This window comes from Protopterus annectens, chromosome 3.part0 (assembly GCF_019279795.1).
Source record: "Protopterus annectens isolate FY-2018-M chromosome 3.part0, PAN1.0, whole genome shotgun sequence".
NCBI lineage: Eukaryota > Metazoa > Chordata > Ceratodontiformes > Protopteridae > Protopterus > Protopterus annectens.
Genome location: NC_056731.1, coordinates 1,934,808,389 through 1,934,825,924, shown reverse-complemented (window position 1 = coordinate 1,934,825,924; position 17,536 = coordinate 1,934,808,389). Strand labels below are relative to the sequence as shown.

The 17,536-nt window shown below is 40.5% G+C and overlaps 1 protein-coding gene across 2 annotated transcripts in view; it reads left to right on the top strand.

Annotated features, from left to right (window-relative positions):
• The window catches only part of LOC122797194 (SREBF chaperone), a 2,019,897-nt gene that overhangs the window by 810,458 nt on the left and 1,191,903 nt on the right, over positions 1 to 17,536 (top strand). For both annotated transcript variants that reach the window (XM_044066018.1, XM_044066017.1), the window contains exon 11: positions 10,233 to 10,331. In XM_044066018.1, the coding sequence (XP_043921953.1) occupies positions 10,233 to 10,331 (99 nt within the window). The remainder of the gene's footprint in view (positions 1 to 10,232; positions 10,332 to 17,536) is intronic.

The window sequence follows — 17,536 nt, the reverse complement described above, 5'->3', positions numbered from 1 at the left end:
AAAAACTCCCTTACCAGCCTCAGTAAGAAGCTGAGATTGCTCATAAAATCCTCCAAAGCTAGTTACAAAAATAAAATTGCCAAAGATTCCAAGGACAACCACATGGCATTCTATAGTTATGTCAAGAATCTAAATGACAATGTTCAGATCTGCTCTGAGCTACAGCAGAATGGCATTAAATATACTGATCCCAAGGATATTGCCAATATCCTGGCAGATCAATTCAGTGCCAGCTTCACCCCCCTCTCACCCCCTAAATGGCCCATCTCAGAACCAAAAGATTGCCAAATTCTGGTAATCACGGCCACACAGGTAAAAAAAAACGCACTCTCCAAAGTTAAGAATACAACATCCATGGGACCAGACGACATCCCGGGCTGTGTACTACATGGACTACAAAATGAACTGGCACCTCACCTAAGTGCCATGTTTAATCATAGCCTTACCTCGAGTTTCGTGCCCAATGAGTGGCGCACAGCTACAGTTATCCCACTGCACAAGGGGGGATCCACCTTGGATCCCGGGAACTATTGTCCCATCAGTCTAACGAGCCTGATCTGCAAAGACATGGAATACATTATCATGGAACTTATAAACAAAGACATTGTCAACTTTCAAACACTGGACCCCACCCAGTTTGGTTTCGTGAAGGGCCGATCTTGGATGAGGGTAAGGTGGTCCACACAGCCTATTTGGACCTTGCCAAGGCCTTCGACACCACTCTGGAATCATAGATAAACTTACTAAGCTGGGCATTAATCCCTACATCACTTGATGGGTTGCCAACTGGCTTAGTGACAGAACCCACACTGTAAAAGTAGCCGACTCCAAATCCAGCTCCAGACAAGTGACAAGTGGTGTACCTCAGGGTTCAGTCCTGGGACCACTCTTGTTTGGCATCTACTTCTCTGAAGTACAGGCCAGCACTAAAGGACTCTGGCTAACAAAGTTTGCAGCTGACTGAAACCTGGGAGCCATCATTTAATCCCCAAATGATATGGATATTCTACAAAAGGGCCTTACAGAAACAGATGCTTGGTGCCAGAGCTATGGGCTCAAGCTCAATGCCAAGAAATGTGTAGTTATCCCATTTGGGGAAAACCATGTACCCATAAATTACCACAAAATGGCAGTACACTAAACACCGAAAGTGTGATAAGGGACTTAGGGACATAGGTGGACAGTGGTCTCACCTTCGATTACCACATTGCCACAACAGTCAGGAAATCCTTCTATGTGGCACACCTCATCACTAAGGGCTTTTCATCCAGAAAAAAGGAGGTCATTGCCCCACTGTACTCATCCCTCATTAGACCCATTATTGAGTACAATGTCCCGTTTGGTATATACCTCACAAGACATCTGCAACAGCTGGAAAGGCCACAGAAATACCCCACTAAAAGAATCACAGGCCTAAAGCAGATGCCCTATGCTGACTGTCTAAATAAACTCCAGCTGTACTCTGTCACATATTGCCTACTCAGAGGCAATGTCTGCTTAACATACAAGACCATGTCAAACCCAGAGCTGTTGGACATGCTACAGTTAAAGAAATCCCAATCCCTCAGAGCCACACGCTCCAGGGATCTAAACCTTGTCATCACAATGAACAAAACTTGCTGGAGGGATAGGTTCCTGACCCAGAGACTCCTCGTACTCTGGAATAGACTGTCCATACATGTCAAGCAGAGTGCCTCATTGGCCCTCTTCAGCAGGAACATTGACGATTGGATAGGAGATAGGAAATTCACCCCGGGGATCACATCAGTTACCCTGCTAGACAGGGGACCAGGGAAGTAAATATTCTGGGAAGAAATAGCCAGGGAATTGTTATGGCTAGGCTTGTATAGGCCCTGGGGCTGATAGCCTAGTACCAACCTGTGAACCTGTGTGTTTGTGTGAATGAAGTCCAGGCTACAAGCCAATTTGCTCTGCTCTTCCTTTTCTAACTTGCAGTTTTGGGGTGATTAGCTGGTCCCAAAAGGTACTGGATCAGTTGGACAGGAAAATAAGAAAAATGCTTCATGCTTATCAAATGATTTATAAAAATCAGTATTTACCAAGATTGTGTAGTCTCCAATCTGAAGTAGGTATGGGCCTTCTCGAAATTGATTACATGTATGAATCTGCAATTGTATGACTGCACACATATCTGCTGATATCACAAGATCCAAACATAGTGAAAATTTTAAAACATAAGGGGAACAAGTCTAAGATGACATCCTGTTTAGTTTTTAGCAGAAGCATATTGGAATCAAGCGAGAGTGGAAATCAAACCAGAAGTAGATAAAAATCAGGCAGCAACTGAATGTGCCAGGAAAAACAGAAAGAATACAAGGTGAAGGATCAGATGAGAAAGAAAGAAATGTGGAAAATGCATAAATTTAATTGCAATTGCAGAACGAAAGGTTAATATTGGCAGTCCAAAGTCCAGTGAACATGTCGAAAAAACAGGACAAATGCAGGTTTTGTACAACAGAATTGGAAACAGTCACACATCTTGGTGCTGGGTGTGATACATCAATAGCAGAAGGCCTATATACTGAAAGGCATAATAATGTGGCAAGACTGCTGCATTGAGGATTGTGCAAACATTGTAATACTGAAGTAGTTGGGAAGCATTGGAAACATGATCCAGAAAGCATTATAGAAAATGATGGAGCTTGTATCAGAAGGGATCATCCATTACCAACAGTACAAAAACAGATGCAAGAAAAGCAGCTGTAGTAGTCGATGAGAAGAAGACAAAAGTAGTATTGATCATTGAAATTGATACACTCAGTAATTACAGTGTCTTATGTACAGAGAGAGATAAAGTCATAAAATTCCAGGATTTGCAGGCAGAATACTGGACCTGATCATCATCAACATGGGGACTCTATGCTCCAGACCAGAAGTGTATCCCTCACTGGTAAGATCAGACCATAAACTAATCTCACTGGATATTCACATCCCGACCCCACCCCTGCCCAGAAAACCACAGGGAAAAACTTCTCTAAAGCAAATTTCACACTCCGCAAAACCGAGGTGGAATCCTTCAAAGCCCCCGGGCCTGTGGAAAATACAGCCCAGACCGCAGAATCCTTTATAAACGCATTCTATGAACACCTTCAGGAATGCATGGATCATGCGATCCCAAATAAAACCAAGACCCAATCCTCTAAAGGCAGACGTCCTGTCTGGTGGACCCCAGCCATAAACAAACTATACAATAGAAGGAGGAAGCTACTAAATGATAGAGCAAAATCCCAAAAAGGGAAGGCATCACTGATCAGTATTAGCAAAAAACTACGGGCACTCATAAAATTGTCTAAGACCAGCTTCGAGAGAAAAATTGCACAGGACACTAAGGATAATCACAAGGCTTTCTTTAGTTATGTTAGGAACCTGGGTGGTAATTCCCAGATATGCTCAGAATTAGTCCAAAATGACAAAAAATACACTGAACCCACAGACATTGCCAACATCCTAGCTGACAGGTTCAAAGCAAACTCACCCCCCCTCCCCACCAAAAGGGCAAATATCTATCCCAGCAGAATGCTGCCCCCCTGACATCTCAGATGCTCAGGTAAGAGCCGCCCTCTCCAAAGCAAAAAACACAGCATCAATGGGACCAGGCGGTGTCCCGGCTGCGTCCTACATGAACTCCAAGAAGAGCTAAACCCAAACATAAAACTACTGTTCAATCTCAGCCTTACTACAGGATATGTGCCCAAAGAGTGACGTACAGCAACAGTGGTCCCTCTCCATAAAGGTGGTGCCTCAACGGATCCTGGAAACTATCGCCCCATAAGCCTGACTAGCTTGGTCTGCAAAGCTATGGAAAGGATCATCATGGACCTCATAAATAAAGATATTGGGGACCTACAGACACTGGATCCTACCCTGTTCGGCTTTGTTAAGGGCAGATCCTGCCTCTTAAACCTGGTTGATTTCTTTGAAACCGTCACCAAGGCCATTGACGAGGGGAAGGTGGTCCACACAGCCTACCTGGACCTCGCAAAAGCCTTCGATACAATACCCCACTCGGGCATTATAGATAAGCTCACCAGCTTAAATATAAACCCCTATGTCACTAGATGGATAGCAAACTGGCTCAAGGACAGAACCCACATGGTTAGAATTGCTGGAACCATGTCAGACTCCAAACCAGTTACAAGTGGTGTCCCACAAGGCTCAGTCCTGGAACCTCTCTTGTTCGGTATATATTTCTCGGAGGTACAGGCCAACATGGAAGGACCGTGGCTGACCAAGTTCGCAGATGACTGCAAACTGGGCGCCATAATCGACTCTCCAGCCGACACAAGCATCCTCCAAAAGGGCCTCATAGAAACAGACAACTGGTGCCAGAGCCATGGCCTCAAGCTAAATGCCAAAAGTGTATAGTCATCCCTTTGGCAAAAACAAAGTGCCCACAAATTACCACATAGGTGGTAATCCATTAAGTACAGAAGAAGTAATTAGGGACCTGGGGACCCAAGTTGATAGCAATCTCTCATTTGACAACCACGTAGCCAAAGTGGTTAGAAAAACATTTTATATAGCCCACCTAATCATGAAGGGATTCACATCTAGATCAGGGGAGGTCATCGTGCCTCTTTACTCATCCCTCATCAGGCCCATAATTGAGTACAATGCCCCTTTTGGGATGTACCTTACCAGACACCTGCAGCAACTGGAAAGACCCCAAAAGTACCTCACCAAGAGGATCAAAGGGCTCAAACAGATGCTATATGCTGCCCGGTTAAAGAAACTCCAGCTCTACTCAGTGGCATACCGCCTGTTCAGAGGCGATCTGTGCCTGACGTATAAAGCCATGTCCAACCCGGAATTAATGGACATGCTGCACCTCAGAAAATCCAAATCCCATCGAGCTACGCTCGAGAGACTTGAACCTCAGCACTGAAATAAATAGGACATGATGGAGGGACAGATTCATAACCCAGAGGCTCCCTTCACTCTGGAATAAAATCCCAGTTCAGGTTAGGCAGAGTCCCTCATTGACTCTCTTCAAGAGGAATCTTGATGAGTGGATGGGAGATCATAGGTTTACCCTGGGTATCACTTCTGTGTCACTGTTAGACAGAGGCACAGTATACTAACCTCAAAAAAGGGCATAGCAAAATAAATTTAAAATGGGTGGCGAAAGCCAAACACATTCTGGCTAGGCTTATAAATGCCCTAGGGCAGATAGCCTAGTGTGAACCTATGAACCTAAAAGAGGACAATGTGGAAGAAGGATATCCAGATACATCTAAAGGTAGTAGGAACAATGGGTCTCATAAAAAAGAATTTGCAGTCTTATTTAGATATGTTCCTGGTACATATAACTCCATATAAATAGCAAAAGGAGTCATTTCTGGGCTGATTGCGGATGCTGTGAAGAGCACTTTTAGCTAACATCAAAGATTGAAACAGTACTAATTTCATGAACTTTAATCATACTTTGACCTAGGAATGGGGTCCATTCCCATCATGGTATTAGAAACCTGAAAGACCTGGAGAAATTAAAATGAGAGAGAGCCCTCACAGGACCTTACCTTCATAGGCTGTTGCCTTAGTACCCAAAGACAACTAGCAGTTCTACCACAGGAAAGAATTTCCTCCTTAATGGCAGAGGTTTCTGGTCTACTTCAGCAAGACCAACCACCAGCAGTTCATGTTCTCAAGGCCCTGGGTCTCGTGGTGGCATTGATACAGATGGTTCCCAATATCAAATTCAACATAAAGATTTGACAGTAGATTCCCTGAGTGCAGTAGGATCAGTCTTATTAAATATTGCACCACAACATCAGACTTTCTCAGATGGTCAGACTTGGCCTAACTCAGTAGATAAACCCATGCAGCCTTTCCAGCGGATCCCCCTTCACCAAACCAAAACCGCTTGCAATGGTTACCGCAGATGTGTCTGCCCTAGGGTGGGTGGTAAGCAGTGTTAGGGCAAGATGCTGCAAGGTTCGTGGACTTCATAGAAGACCTCTGCACATAAATGGTTCAAGATGTGAGCAGTCCTCCTAGAGTTGCAGGCCTTTCAAGACAAACTTCCTCAGTGTGCAGTTGCCATAGATTTGGACAGTATGGCAGTTGTGTGGTACTTGAATGAGCAATGAGGAACCTGAAATCCCTTGTGTAGAGAGGCAGTGGGAGTAGGAGAATAGGCCCTGGCCTTGCAATACTTTCTTATTGCAACACAGATATTTGGGTCTTACCACATGATTGCAAGCAGACTGGACAGGCAGATCCTGTTGCCCCATGAGTTATCCCTGAATAGAAAAAAGCATGCAGCGTATTCAAGAAATGGGGAAGACCTTATTGTAAACATTTTGCTTTTCATTTCAGCACCAAATGTCCCCACATGTGTATCATCTTTCTGTGAAAGGACAGTCACCCAAGGGAGCATTTTTCCATGATTGGTTCCTGCTTTTCCTCTATGCATATTCCCCTTCCTCTGATACAGACATTGTTACAGAAAGCAAAGGTTTGCAAGATTCATCTCATCATGGCATCCCTCTGGCTCTGCCAGACTTAGTTTCCTTGCTATGGCATCATCTGAAGGAGAAACCTATTCTCTGAACATTCTCTTATGCAGAGTTTCACCCTGATAACTCACCCTTCTGGATGGTCTCATCCCTCCATTTGACTTCTTGGGTCCTCCAGTTACAGTAATGGTCAGGAACGTTTGATTCCTTGTTGATGTTTTTGAGCTGATTAAGGCTTCACAGAAAGCCTCAACCAAAAGGATTTTTAAGGGTAAATGGAAGAATTTCTTGGACTGGGCATCTGACAAGCATATTTTGCTTATTTCAGCACCTTTGGTGGAGGTGTTAGCGTTTCTAACAGAGCTGTACAAGAGATGAGCCAGTAACTCCTCAAGTAAGATTCATTTAGCATCAGTTTCATGCTTTCACGAGGGTTTTTCAAATCATTTGTTAGCTGCACCCTTCTTCAAAGAGATCCTTCATTACAAACCTCCATTAACCACAGGTCTTAATTTTGTGTTGAAGTGACTAACCAGACCTCCCTTTGAACTGGCTGCTTCAACCAACCTTCAGTTTTCATCATGGAAAATACCATTTTTGGTAGCTATTATTTCTGCTTGGACAGTTCCTGAGCTTCGGGCCCTTTCTTTTTGATACCCCTACATTGTTTTTCACCCTAGGCTGGGTATCTCTTGGGACAAAGCCTTCCTTCATACTCAAGATAACTACTTAGATTAACTTAAAACTGGTAGGTGGATGCCTTGTTTGGTTGGTTTCCTAAGACTGTAAGTAGAGAGAATATCTGCTGCATTTTCTGGATGTTTACAGACAACTATGTTTTTACCTAGACCTGCACAAAGAGCTCCAAGAAAGTTGAGCAACTCTGTTAGCTTTTCAGTTCCTGGGCTTGGTCAAAAGATTACCAAAGTTACATTATTAAAATGGATTTCAGATTATATTTCTTTTTGGAAACAAATGGTTGTGGTCATGGATAGTAAGAAAGATGCAGTGAAAATATTTTTAGTACCTTTAGTCCTGTACGTAGACTAGCCATAGTGGTATCCGCCAGAGGAACAGCTATGAGTGATAGAGTTGAAGGAATTCATTTGGGAAGAGAAGAGGGCATGACTAAATTAAGATAAGGTGATTCTGCGTATAGAATGTGGTGGGTTAAGGTTACCTGCTCTAAAGGGATAATTTAAATCTGCGCCTTATGTGTGTGCATATATGTGTGTATATGGGTCCATATCAGTTGATCGAGTTTTCAGAAACTCAAAATTAATAAGGTCGAGACCATATGATCGCATTTTTGAAAACCTGAAGTTTTTGAATGGAGATCACAGTACAGTGCAGATCGAAAAATGTGCCCTTTTGCTCAGTGTAGTGTGATGTCAGAGTTGCTCACCTGCAAAAACATAAAGGTAGAATTTTTGTTTTTTTATGTTTGAGTATTCGGAAACTTGATCATATGGTCCAGACCATATGAATTTCATGTTTCTGAAAACTCGATCATTGTGGAAAAAGATAATGGACCTACATGGAAGTATGAGGGATACAGAGAGATTAAGGTGTTGGTAGCACGCCTCTTATGAGAATAGGGTAAAAATAAGTAGAGCATTATATTTATAAATGATTATACAAAGTTATAAAGACAAAACCAGTGAGGGAATAGAGAAAGGAGATTTTGAGAATAGGAGTACATTTACATGTTTGACCCTTTAAGTCAGGGATTGTTGGCAGGGTGTATAGACAAAGGGGAGAGTGTGAAATGGTAGTATGATTGAGACAAGTTGCGATTAGGTTCCTAGTAGAACCATGAACTGAGACTACCCTTAAGAAAGGCATAGTTAGTAAGTTATACAAAATATTGTGTAATAAAGGTAAGAATCAGAGGAGATTAAACAAGACTGGAAACAAAGATTAGAATGACGGATTACAGAAGAAAAAGGTGAGGGAATTCATAAGACCTCTATGCTTTGAAATCCAGGAGATTTAGAAAATTTGCTTAAAAATGTCTACACAGGTACTTTTATATCAGAGTCATCATCAGATGACTCTTCTTCAGGTAAAGAATAGTTTGAAAATGAAGAGAGTAAGACATGTTTGGGGAATGTGTGGGGTTAAGGGTTTGAGACCTTGCAGAATGTTCCGCTACAATTGCAGAGTTAACAATAAGTAAGGAGCAAGCAATAACACAAAAGTGGAAATCAGTAAGTGTACTGTACTATAAAGGAAATAAGTCTTAGAGATGGGATCATTAAAACATGGAGGAAATGCATGTAATAAAATAGAACATTTGGATAACAATGAGCTAATAAGTCTTGATAAATTTTTGTTTTGTTTCTTAGCACACTACTTTTCCTGAGACAATACAAAACTTTTTAGTATAAATCCCACTGTATGTTTTTGTGGTTCCTAATCATTCTTATCCCATTAGTTACACCAAAAGAGGATAACACTTCATTGTGATTTGAAAGGAGCCAACTGGTTAGTCGTAAAATACTGTGGCAATTAAAAAATAAATAAATAAACCATCATTGCTAAGAGCTTTATTACTAAAGGCCATTAACTGAGTTAATTAACTGATTAAGGACAAGATTCAGAGAACTCCTGTTGCTGCGGTGGTGGTGCTGCGGTAGCGTTGTCAACTCACAGTAAGACGTTGTCCTGTTTGATTCTCAGCTAGAGCGTCTTCGGTGTGGAGACGTGCGTGAATGGGCATACCTTCGTTGAAGGTTGTGCGTCAGGGCTGGCAACTTGGCAGGTAAAAATCTACTGCCAACCATTAGTGGACTGGAGTTCCGCTGTGGTGACCCCTAACCGGGAAAAGCCGAAAGACACAAACATTCAGAGAACTCCTGTTCTTCTTCAGTAATTGCACAACTCGGGTTGGTCAATTAGTGAAGCAGAAATCCAGTTTACAGATATGGTAAAGCCATGTTGAAAAACACTTCATTAGTGGCTCGTTAACATTTCTATGAATTAAGCACTGGACTGTCAGACCTAACTGCACTAGTGTTCCCTTTATCAGCATAGGTCCCCTCCTACACACAAGTGCAAACATTCGGACCACACACACCCCGGCATTCCCAAATGCATCCACTCATCCACCAACAAGCTCCTTCCCAACTCACTCTACTAATGGAAATATGCATCCACATACCTACATTTGCAGTCCAATACACACATGCACACAGACTCTGCATCCTCTACGTAACCCCCTGTAGTGCAGAGATATGCACACAGTGACATGTACTGACCATCCTTACTCCCATGGCTGTGTTGTACTTATCTGTACCTCAAGTACTCTTAGGAATGAATGGGCGACTGCCATCAAAATTTGGCATTCACTTTTGCCTCCTACAGTAAAATTGTTCTCAACTGAGCGACTCTACAAAAATTTCCAGGGGGAAAGCACATTGCTAGTTAGCATTAGCCACTCCCCTGGACTGCCATATTAGCATGCAGCTTCATCCACAAGACTGTTTGCCATGCTCGGGGCTCCACAAGAGGAGAATCATAGTGTTGGAGCTGTCATCTTAGCACACTGCAGAACCCTTCTGAAACCCTGGATAAATGTTTTCTTAAACTTGAATTTGGAAAATTTTGGGCCTAAGGTGGCTTCATGTGTTAGATTAGTGTTCACTTTTCACTCTGCTGTGCCACAGTTGTTAATGCATGAAGTTTAAGCATCTCTCAGTCCCAGTGTCCAGTTGCTTGTGGTAATACTCATTTCTGTTTCCTTCCTTTTAGGAGTTCTGCCTTTTTGCTGTTGTTGGCCTGGTATCTGACTTCTTCCTGCAGATGTTTTTCTTCACAACTGTACTTTCTATTGATATCCGGCGCATGGAGGTGAGTAGGACAGTTTAATTGCAGTGACATCCATGTCTGCTATAGTCCCTTTTTTTCCTGTGAAATAAATGTGGCTGTCCTTCTGCTTACATGAATAGTTTCTTTTCTGCTTTGTTGAAAGGAGTGTGAATACCTCTCCTAGCTGCTTCTTAGCCTTTCCGTGGCTAATGTAGGGTACGTTGTTAATGCCGTTATGAGTCTGATAAGTAGAGGCATGTCTTCAGTATCGTTTAGGACTTTTGCAGGAGGCAGTAAGATCACATGGCAAATGAAACTTTCTCAGACTACTTGGCATCCTCACTTTTCTTCTTTGCTGGACTTGAGTCTGATCAGAAGGATGGTGCCAGCATACCTGTGAAGTATTGTCATTTTGTGGATTTTTCTAAGCTTAAGCAAGACATTTATTTCACTTCTATTTCTGTTGCTGTTTGTCATTGTGAAGACAACGTTTAGTTATTTTTCTGTCAGAAGAAGTACTTTGTGCTTTCTTTCCCATTGAACCTAGGCTCTTTCTTTTCTCATAACATACCTGTCGCTGTCCTGAAAGTGTGCTTGCTGTCAGCCGACTCTCCTTGCTATGACAGGTGCACTGTTTCTGTTTATAACATTGCAATGTTTGACATTGCTCCATGTATTTAGGCATCATTGAAGCTGTCACAGGCATAGTAAGTTGCTTCAAGTCTTCTTGGTTTCAAAGCTGTCTACCGGACAAGCCAAATAGCAGACTAGTCTTCTGTACCTCATAACTTGATGTACAGGGTTCAAAAATTTCTTCCCTTCCTAAAAAGAAGTCAAAGAATGAAAATTTTGTTAAAAAAGAAAGTTTCTTCTTGCATGCCATGGGCAACTTCATTCAACACTGTTGGTCAAAGTCAACCTTGTTCTATACTTATAGTAAAGGAATTATCTTTTTTCTTGGGTGATTGTGTACATTTCCACAGAAATTGTTGTTCAGTAGAGAAACTTCAAAAATGGCTGCAAACTGAGTAACAGCTTAATTTCAGCTCTCCCAGTGTGAAAACAGAAACTCAGAGGAGAGAGCCAGTGAACTCATAATTTTGTGTACATTTCAGTAACTGGCTAGTAAGTGCACTGCCTAGATGCCAGCAAAAAAAAAAAAAAAATGAAATTCAGCGAAACTGAAAGAAAATCAGTCACAAAAGGTGAGGAAAAACACTGACTGAGAAGAATTCTGCAGCTGTTCAGCAAAAAGCAGTGCAAGCTGCAGCTTTAGTGCAAGCCATGACTTCCAGTAAAACATAAGTGTACTCAGAACTGATTAAATAAAACACTGATGGAGTACATCAACTCAAATAACAGAAGGCTGGTAAAATGGAAGAAAAGTTAAACAGAAGAAACGTTAAACAGATATTTAAATGAGGTGATAAAACTGCAAAAAATCAGATGTAGAAATGAAGAAAAAGCTGGCTGAATATGAGACTGCTCAAGAAGAGATGTTTCAAAAAATAATAGAATTAGAGAACAGAGATTTTCTACTGTACAAGAGAAGCTGTAAGGAACAGACTGTATTTATTTTATGAAAATACAAATAAGCAACTGGACTGGTATTCCACAGCAGGAGTTATTGATTGAAAGGGCACATCATGTGTGCTCCAAACCTGACCATGAGAAAATGACCTAGACCTTTAATAGAAAAGATGCAATCTTACCAGGAGAAAGAGTTAATTCTGACAAAACTGTTGCAGAAGGAGAAAGTACTAAATGTGGGCGACAGAGTGTTTGGGAAAATTATTACTCATGCACACTAGTCAGAAGAGGAGTACATTTATTCCAGTAATCATGGAATTTCAAGAAGCAGAAGTGAAATTCAAACTGCTGTACCCAGATATCTTCAGAATATTCTTTCCTGGTGGCACAAAATCATTTTTTGATTTAGAACATGCTAATGACGAAATACAGGAGTTTGTCCAACAAAAAGTGAGCTGTGAAATGCAAGGAGATTCCGCTTCTTGTTCTTGTGGTGATAAAGACCACAGAGAGACTGTGCCAGTGAAACCTTTACTAGTGTTTCAATGGAAAATGCTTGAGAGACAGAAGAAACCACAACAGTTGATTAGAAGAACCAGTAGTACATTGGGAAGGAAGCAGAGACTGATTTGGGAGATGAAGATAAGCAAGAAGAAAACCAGTAACTCAGAAATTGACAAATAAATGTGGGATTACAAAACTTTAATTGTATTTGTGAAGCATAACAGAATAAGAAAACCTTGAAATATTGGACATTTTGACTTTGTTAAACTTGCAGAGGACTCTAAAGCATATGCCCTACTTCATGTCATCAGCATTTGAACACTTAGGAGAGGGGAAGAGGAAGGAAAGCGTTAACTGTAAGTAAAACAAATTTTGTTCTTAACAGTAATATCTTTATAGTGCATGAATTAATCTGCATACTATAAAGTAAAGTTTTCACAGTTGTTTTCAAGTGTAATGGGATACTAAAGTAAACAGGTGCCCCTGTTTTTTTTTCTTCTCTCTTTGTTCAGTTGTAAGAAATGTAGGCACTACAGGGGACATGCAGGTGGTTGGTGTGACAGAGCAAGATGCAGAGGACAGGAAGAAATGGAAACAGGTGATCTGCTGTGGTGACCCCTAACCGAGAAAAGCCGAAAGAAGGCGGCACTACAGTGTAAAAAAAAAAAAAAAAAAAAAGAAGAAGAAAAGTCTGGTCTACTCAAAAAGAGTATGATACAAGAAAAAATTATGTGCTTTTTCTCATTCTAGTGTAGGGGATTACCGGATTAAGGCCCTTGGTTTGATCTAGTAACAAGGTTTAAGAAATAAATAAAAAAAGAACATTGAATATAATAAATCTTTCCTCTAGAAAATAAATGCTTGTAGAAGCAATTTTGTATCTAGTTATCATATCACCATGGAGACAGTCTGATAAAGAACAATACAACGGAATACTTCTTTCTTTCAATAGTTAGGAGATGATGTTTTCTGAAATCATTCAAGTGTTTTCCCATTCTGGGAGAGCAGAAAAGATAAGACATAACCAGGCAGCACTTAGTAGAAGCACATGCTGTACCATGCAGCTTAGCATGGATAACCTTTCATTTAGGTTAACCCAAGTGTGTGTGTGTGTGTGTGTGTGTGTGTGTGTGTGTGTGTGTGTGTGTGTGTGTGTGTGTAGCTGTCAGTTTGGGGCAGTTGTTCCTATTAGGAGGGTAAAACTTCAGTATTTGAAGATGTACATAGTTTTTCATGTTAGTATTTAGTTAATAGGTTTTAGGGGTGTATTAGGGATGTATTTTTTTGTTGTTTGAGGACTTTTAATTAAACAAATAGTTTTGTAAGATGTGACATAGTCTCAAATGGATATGATGAGAAATAACTGTATAAAAGTTGTCTGCCAAACATTAGTGTGTGCATGAAACACAAACGTTGGAGCAAGATACTTGATTAAAAAGCTGTTACAAATAAAAAGTGGGAATAACAGTTTTTTAATATAATATTTTATGTGCTGTATTTAAATGTTAATGTTCTCATAGGTATATACAAAAAGGAAAGAATTGTGAATTATATTAAAAAGTGTAGAGTGCAAATAGCTATGCTACAGGAGACACATTTGGAAAGAACTGAATGTGTGAATTTGATAAAGAAAAGGTTCTCAGGATGGTTATTCAGCAGAATACCTCTTACAAAGGAAAGGAAGAGTACTTACATTAATTGCAAGAGGAGGTGGAGTAGTGATAGAAGAGGATAAAAAAGATGATGGTAGATTTGTAGTAATAAGGGGCTACTGGCAAGGGAGGAGGATTACACCAGCATGTATTTACATTCCACCTAAAACTGCTGTAATGGGGCTTAAGAAAATTCTGGGAGAAATAATCAGGTTTTTTCAGGGAATATTACTTAAAGGTGGGGACTGAAATGTGTTTTGTAACAGTGAAGATGTGTCTGGGAGGCCCAGAAGGGACAATATATCAGAGAAGGGTAGATTTAGAAGTTTATGAAAATAATTGGCATGGAAGATGTCAATTCAGTAATAGCAGTTCGGAGTGAATTTAAATATTATTCCCCAAGATACAAACACTGGGCTAGGTTATACAGAACTTACATTTCACAGGAACATGTGCATTTAATTAAAAATTTTGATATGCATCTAATAACTATTTCACACTGAGTGCCAATATTAACTAAAATCAAAGTGCAGGGTAATGAAGTAAAAATGAGACAGTGGCACTTTTCCACCTATCTGGTAAGGAATGGGTAGTGGAAATAATTCAAGAGTTATTAGAGAATATAGAAATTTCTTCAGAAAATATAGCTAGGGAGTGGGATAAAATTAAAGTGGAGTTTAAAAATAGGGTGGAAATGAAAGAGGGATATGGTTAAGAAGTAAGATTTACTCTGCGGGACTGACACTGTTAAAGTATTACAGATTAGGGAGAATCTCACAGAACAAGAGGAGGAGCAATTGTAGAATGCTAAGCACAAAATAAAGGATTACCTCGATAATATGCATGAGTTTAGAAAGATTGCTGTTAAGCAGCTGTTTTTTGATAATGCCAGACCTCAAAAACTTTTAGAGCAATAATTCTGGCTACAAACAGAAGGGGTTTGTCGCCAAGCTTAGGGAGCTTATAACAAGGAAGATAACAAGAGATCCTGTAAAGATTATTAGAAATATTTCGGAAATTTTATGAAAGTCTGTAAAAAGCAGAAAAAATGAAGATCAAGAAAAGGTACAAATGGAAATGTTTATGGAAGACTTAAATATGCCATGGTTAGAGGTAGATGAGGCTCAGTTGCTAACAGGATAGGAGGAGATGAGATAAAAATAACCAGTCCACAGGAAAGTCCCAGGAATATATGATATTCCTGTGGAAGTTTGGAAGCTAGGAGGGAAAAACTGATAAATATCTGGAAGTTATTTATTTATTTAGACATTTGTTAACCTGGTATGTCTGACTAAGCATGTGCCCTTTCATCAGAGGCCTGGGGAGAAAATCTCCATACAGAACAAATTTTATTCAAAGGTAACAAAGTACAGAAAACTTCAGTAACATGACATAAAATACAGTTGTAATTGTAGATACATTAAAATCTCAATATACAGTACAGAATTAATAGGTGTGCAAGCAGAAAAGCCAAATAAAACAGTCTGCAAGCCCTAGTGCAAACGAAATATGAAATAGTTTACTGCTGAGAAAGAAGGGGTAGAAGAGGTAGGTACAAGGAGGAATAGAAAGCCTAAAAAGAGTAGATGGAGTGCTTGCCAATGATACTGTGAAGAAAGAAGATGCAGATGAGTCACAGGGGGCAGATGGGCATGTGGATGAGAAGAGGACAGGAGAATAGAAACCATACCTAAATAGGTTCATATATGGGGGGAAGAAGTGGAAGAGATAGAAGCAAGAAAGAGGAGTGGGAGCAGAGTAAAGTAAAGCATTGGTAGTAAAGATAGAGGAGCAAAAGGGGGAGACCTGAAGGTGAAATAATCAGCAAGTGAGAAGAGTGGGACACATGTAGGGGATATGAGTAGTTATGTTGGGTTTTGGCAGGAGCAGAGCCAGGAGTTCATTAGAGACTCTTTTAATACCTTTTTGAAGTTGAGGGTTTGTTATAGTTCAGATGGAGAGAGATATTTTGTTCTAACCCCTTGCAGTGGAGTATCTGTATAGGTGTTGGCCGATTATTTGAGGATTTCCAAGAGAAACTGGTCAGAGCTCCAGAGAGAGCAGTTAGGAGTATAGAAGGAGATTATGGATGAGATGGCAGGGCAGGAGGTAGGTTTGTTAATGGAGTGAGTTAGGAGCAGTTGAGCTAGGAGGAGTTGGTATGGGAGTTCAATCCAGTTTATGGATTTGAGAGCAAAGCAGTGGTGTGAATTGTAAGGTCGGTTAGCAGCAAACCTAGCAATTTTACTGTAAGATAGTTCAGGTTTACACTTTACATAGGATTGTAGGCTAGTTAGGATGGGAGAGGCATAAAGTAGACTGGGAAGAAGATAAGCATAGGCAAGAGAAAGTCTAGAGTCCTTAGTGAGGATTTTTTTTGTTTGTTTCTATAGAGTAAGCTTAGTTTTTGGTGTTTTTTTTAAATGCAATTTTGGACATGTAGGTCACATTTTAGTTGCTCATCTATAACACCCAGGAGCTTGGTTTGTGATTCAGCATTTATTGCAGTGTTGTCAAGAGATGAGATAGTGAATGAATATTTAAGATGAGTGAGTTATTTTGGGATAAATAAGAGATGTTTAGTTTTTTGGGATTGAGTATGAGTTGTCAGACACCTTTCTAAAGATGTGAAGGAGTTCTGGGTTGTAGTGAGGAGGTGTGAGGGGATTGCCAGAGGTGCAGATGATACTGGAGTTATCCGCATATTGTATGAGGGAGGATTGTGAACGGACTGTATGGAGACAGTTGGTGAAGATGTTAAATAGAAGTGGTCCGAGAATGGAACCTTGAGGTGTGCCAGTATTAACAGGAAGGTGGTGGAAGAAGGAGAACCACTTGATGGACTGCTGTATGTTGGAAATAGTGTTTGAGAACCATTTAATTGTATTATTTGAGAGACCAAGATCAGACATTTTAGTAAGATGCTTGGGGTGAGAGACAGTTTCAAAGGCTTTGGAGAAATCTAGGAATAGGCAAGATACTAGTTTATTGTGGTCTCTGGCTTGAGACATAATATGAATAACGGAGATTAGAGCAGAAGTAGTACTATGGTTAGGGTAGAGCCATGTTGGGTAGGAGAGAGAGTATATTTTCTTGTAGAAGATAATCAAGGAGCTGTTTATGTACATATTTTTCAAGTATTTTAGAGTAGGGGGGCATGATTGCTATGGGCCTGCAATTTGAGAGGTCAGTTGGTTGGCCTTTTTGAATGGGTATAGTGTAGAATTGTTTGCAGATAGAGGGGACTGGAGATTCTTGGACAGATCTGTTGATAAGAATAGAGACAGGATAGGCAAAAGAGGTAGCAGCTAATTTTAGGAAGACTGGTGGTAGTTTATCTACAGAAAGAGGGGAGGGCTTTGGTTTTTAATTAATAGTGATTTAATATAGGCTGTGGAGACAGGTTTGAGTGAGAAGGTTGGTTTATGATTAAAGAGAGAGAAACGAGTAGTGGAATTGGAAGCAAGACTATTCTGGGTTAGCTTTTTGATGGAGTTGATGAAGTAAGAGTTGAGTATAGTGGCAGTTTCTAGTGGAGAATTGTTTGGGCAAGGGTTGGGT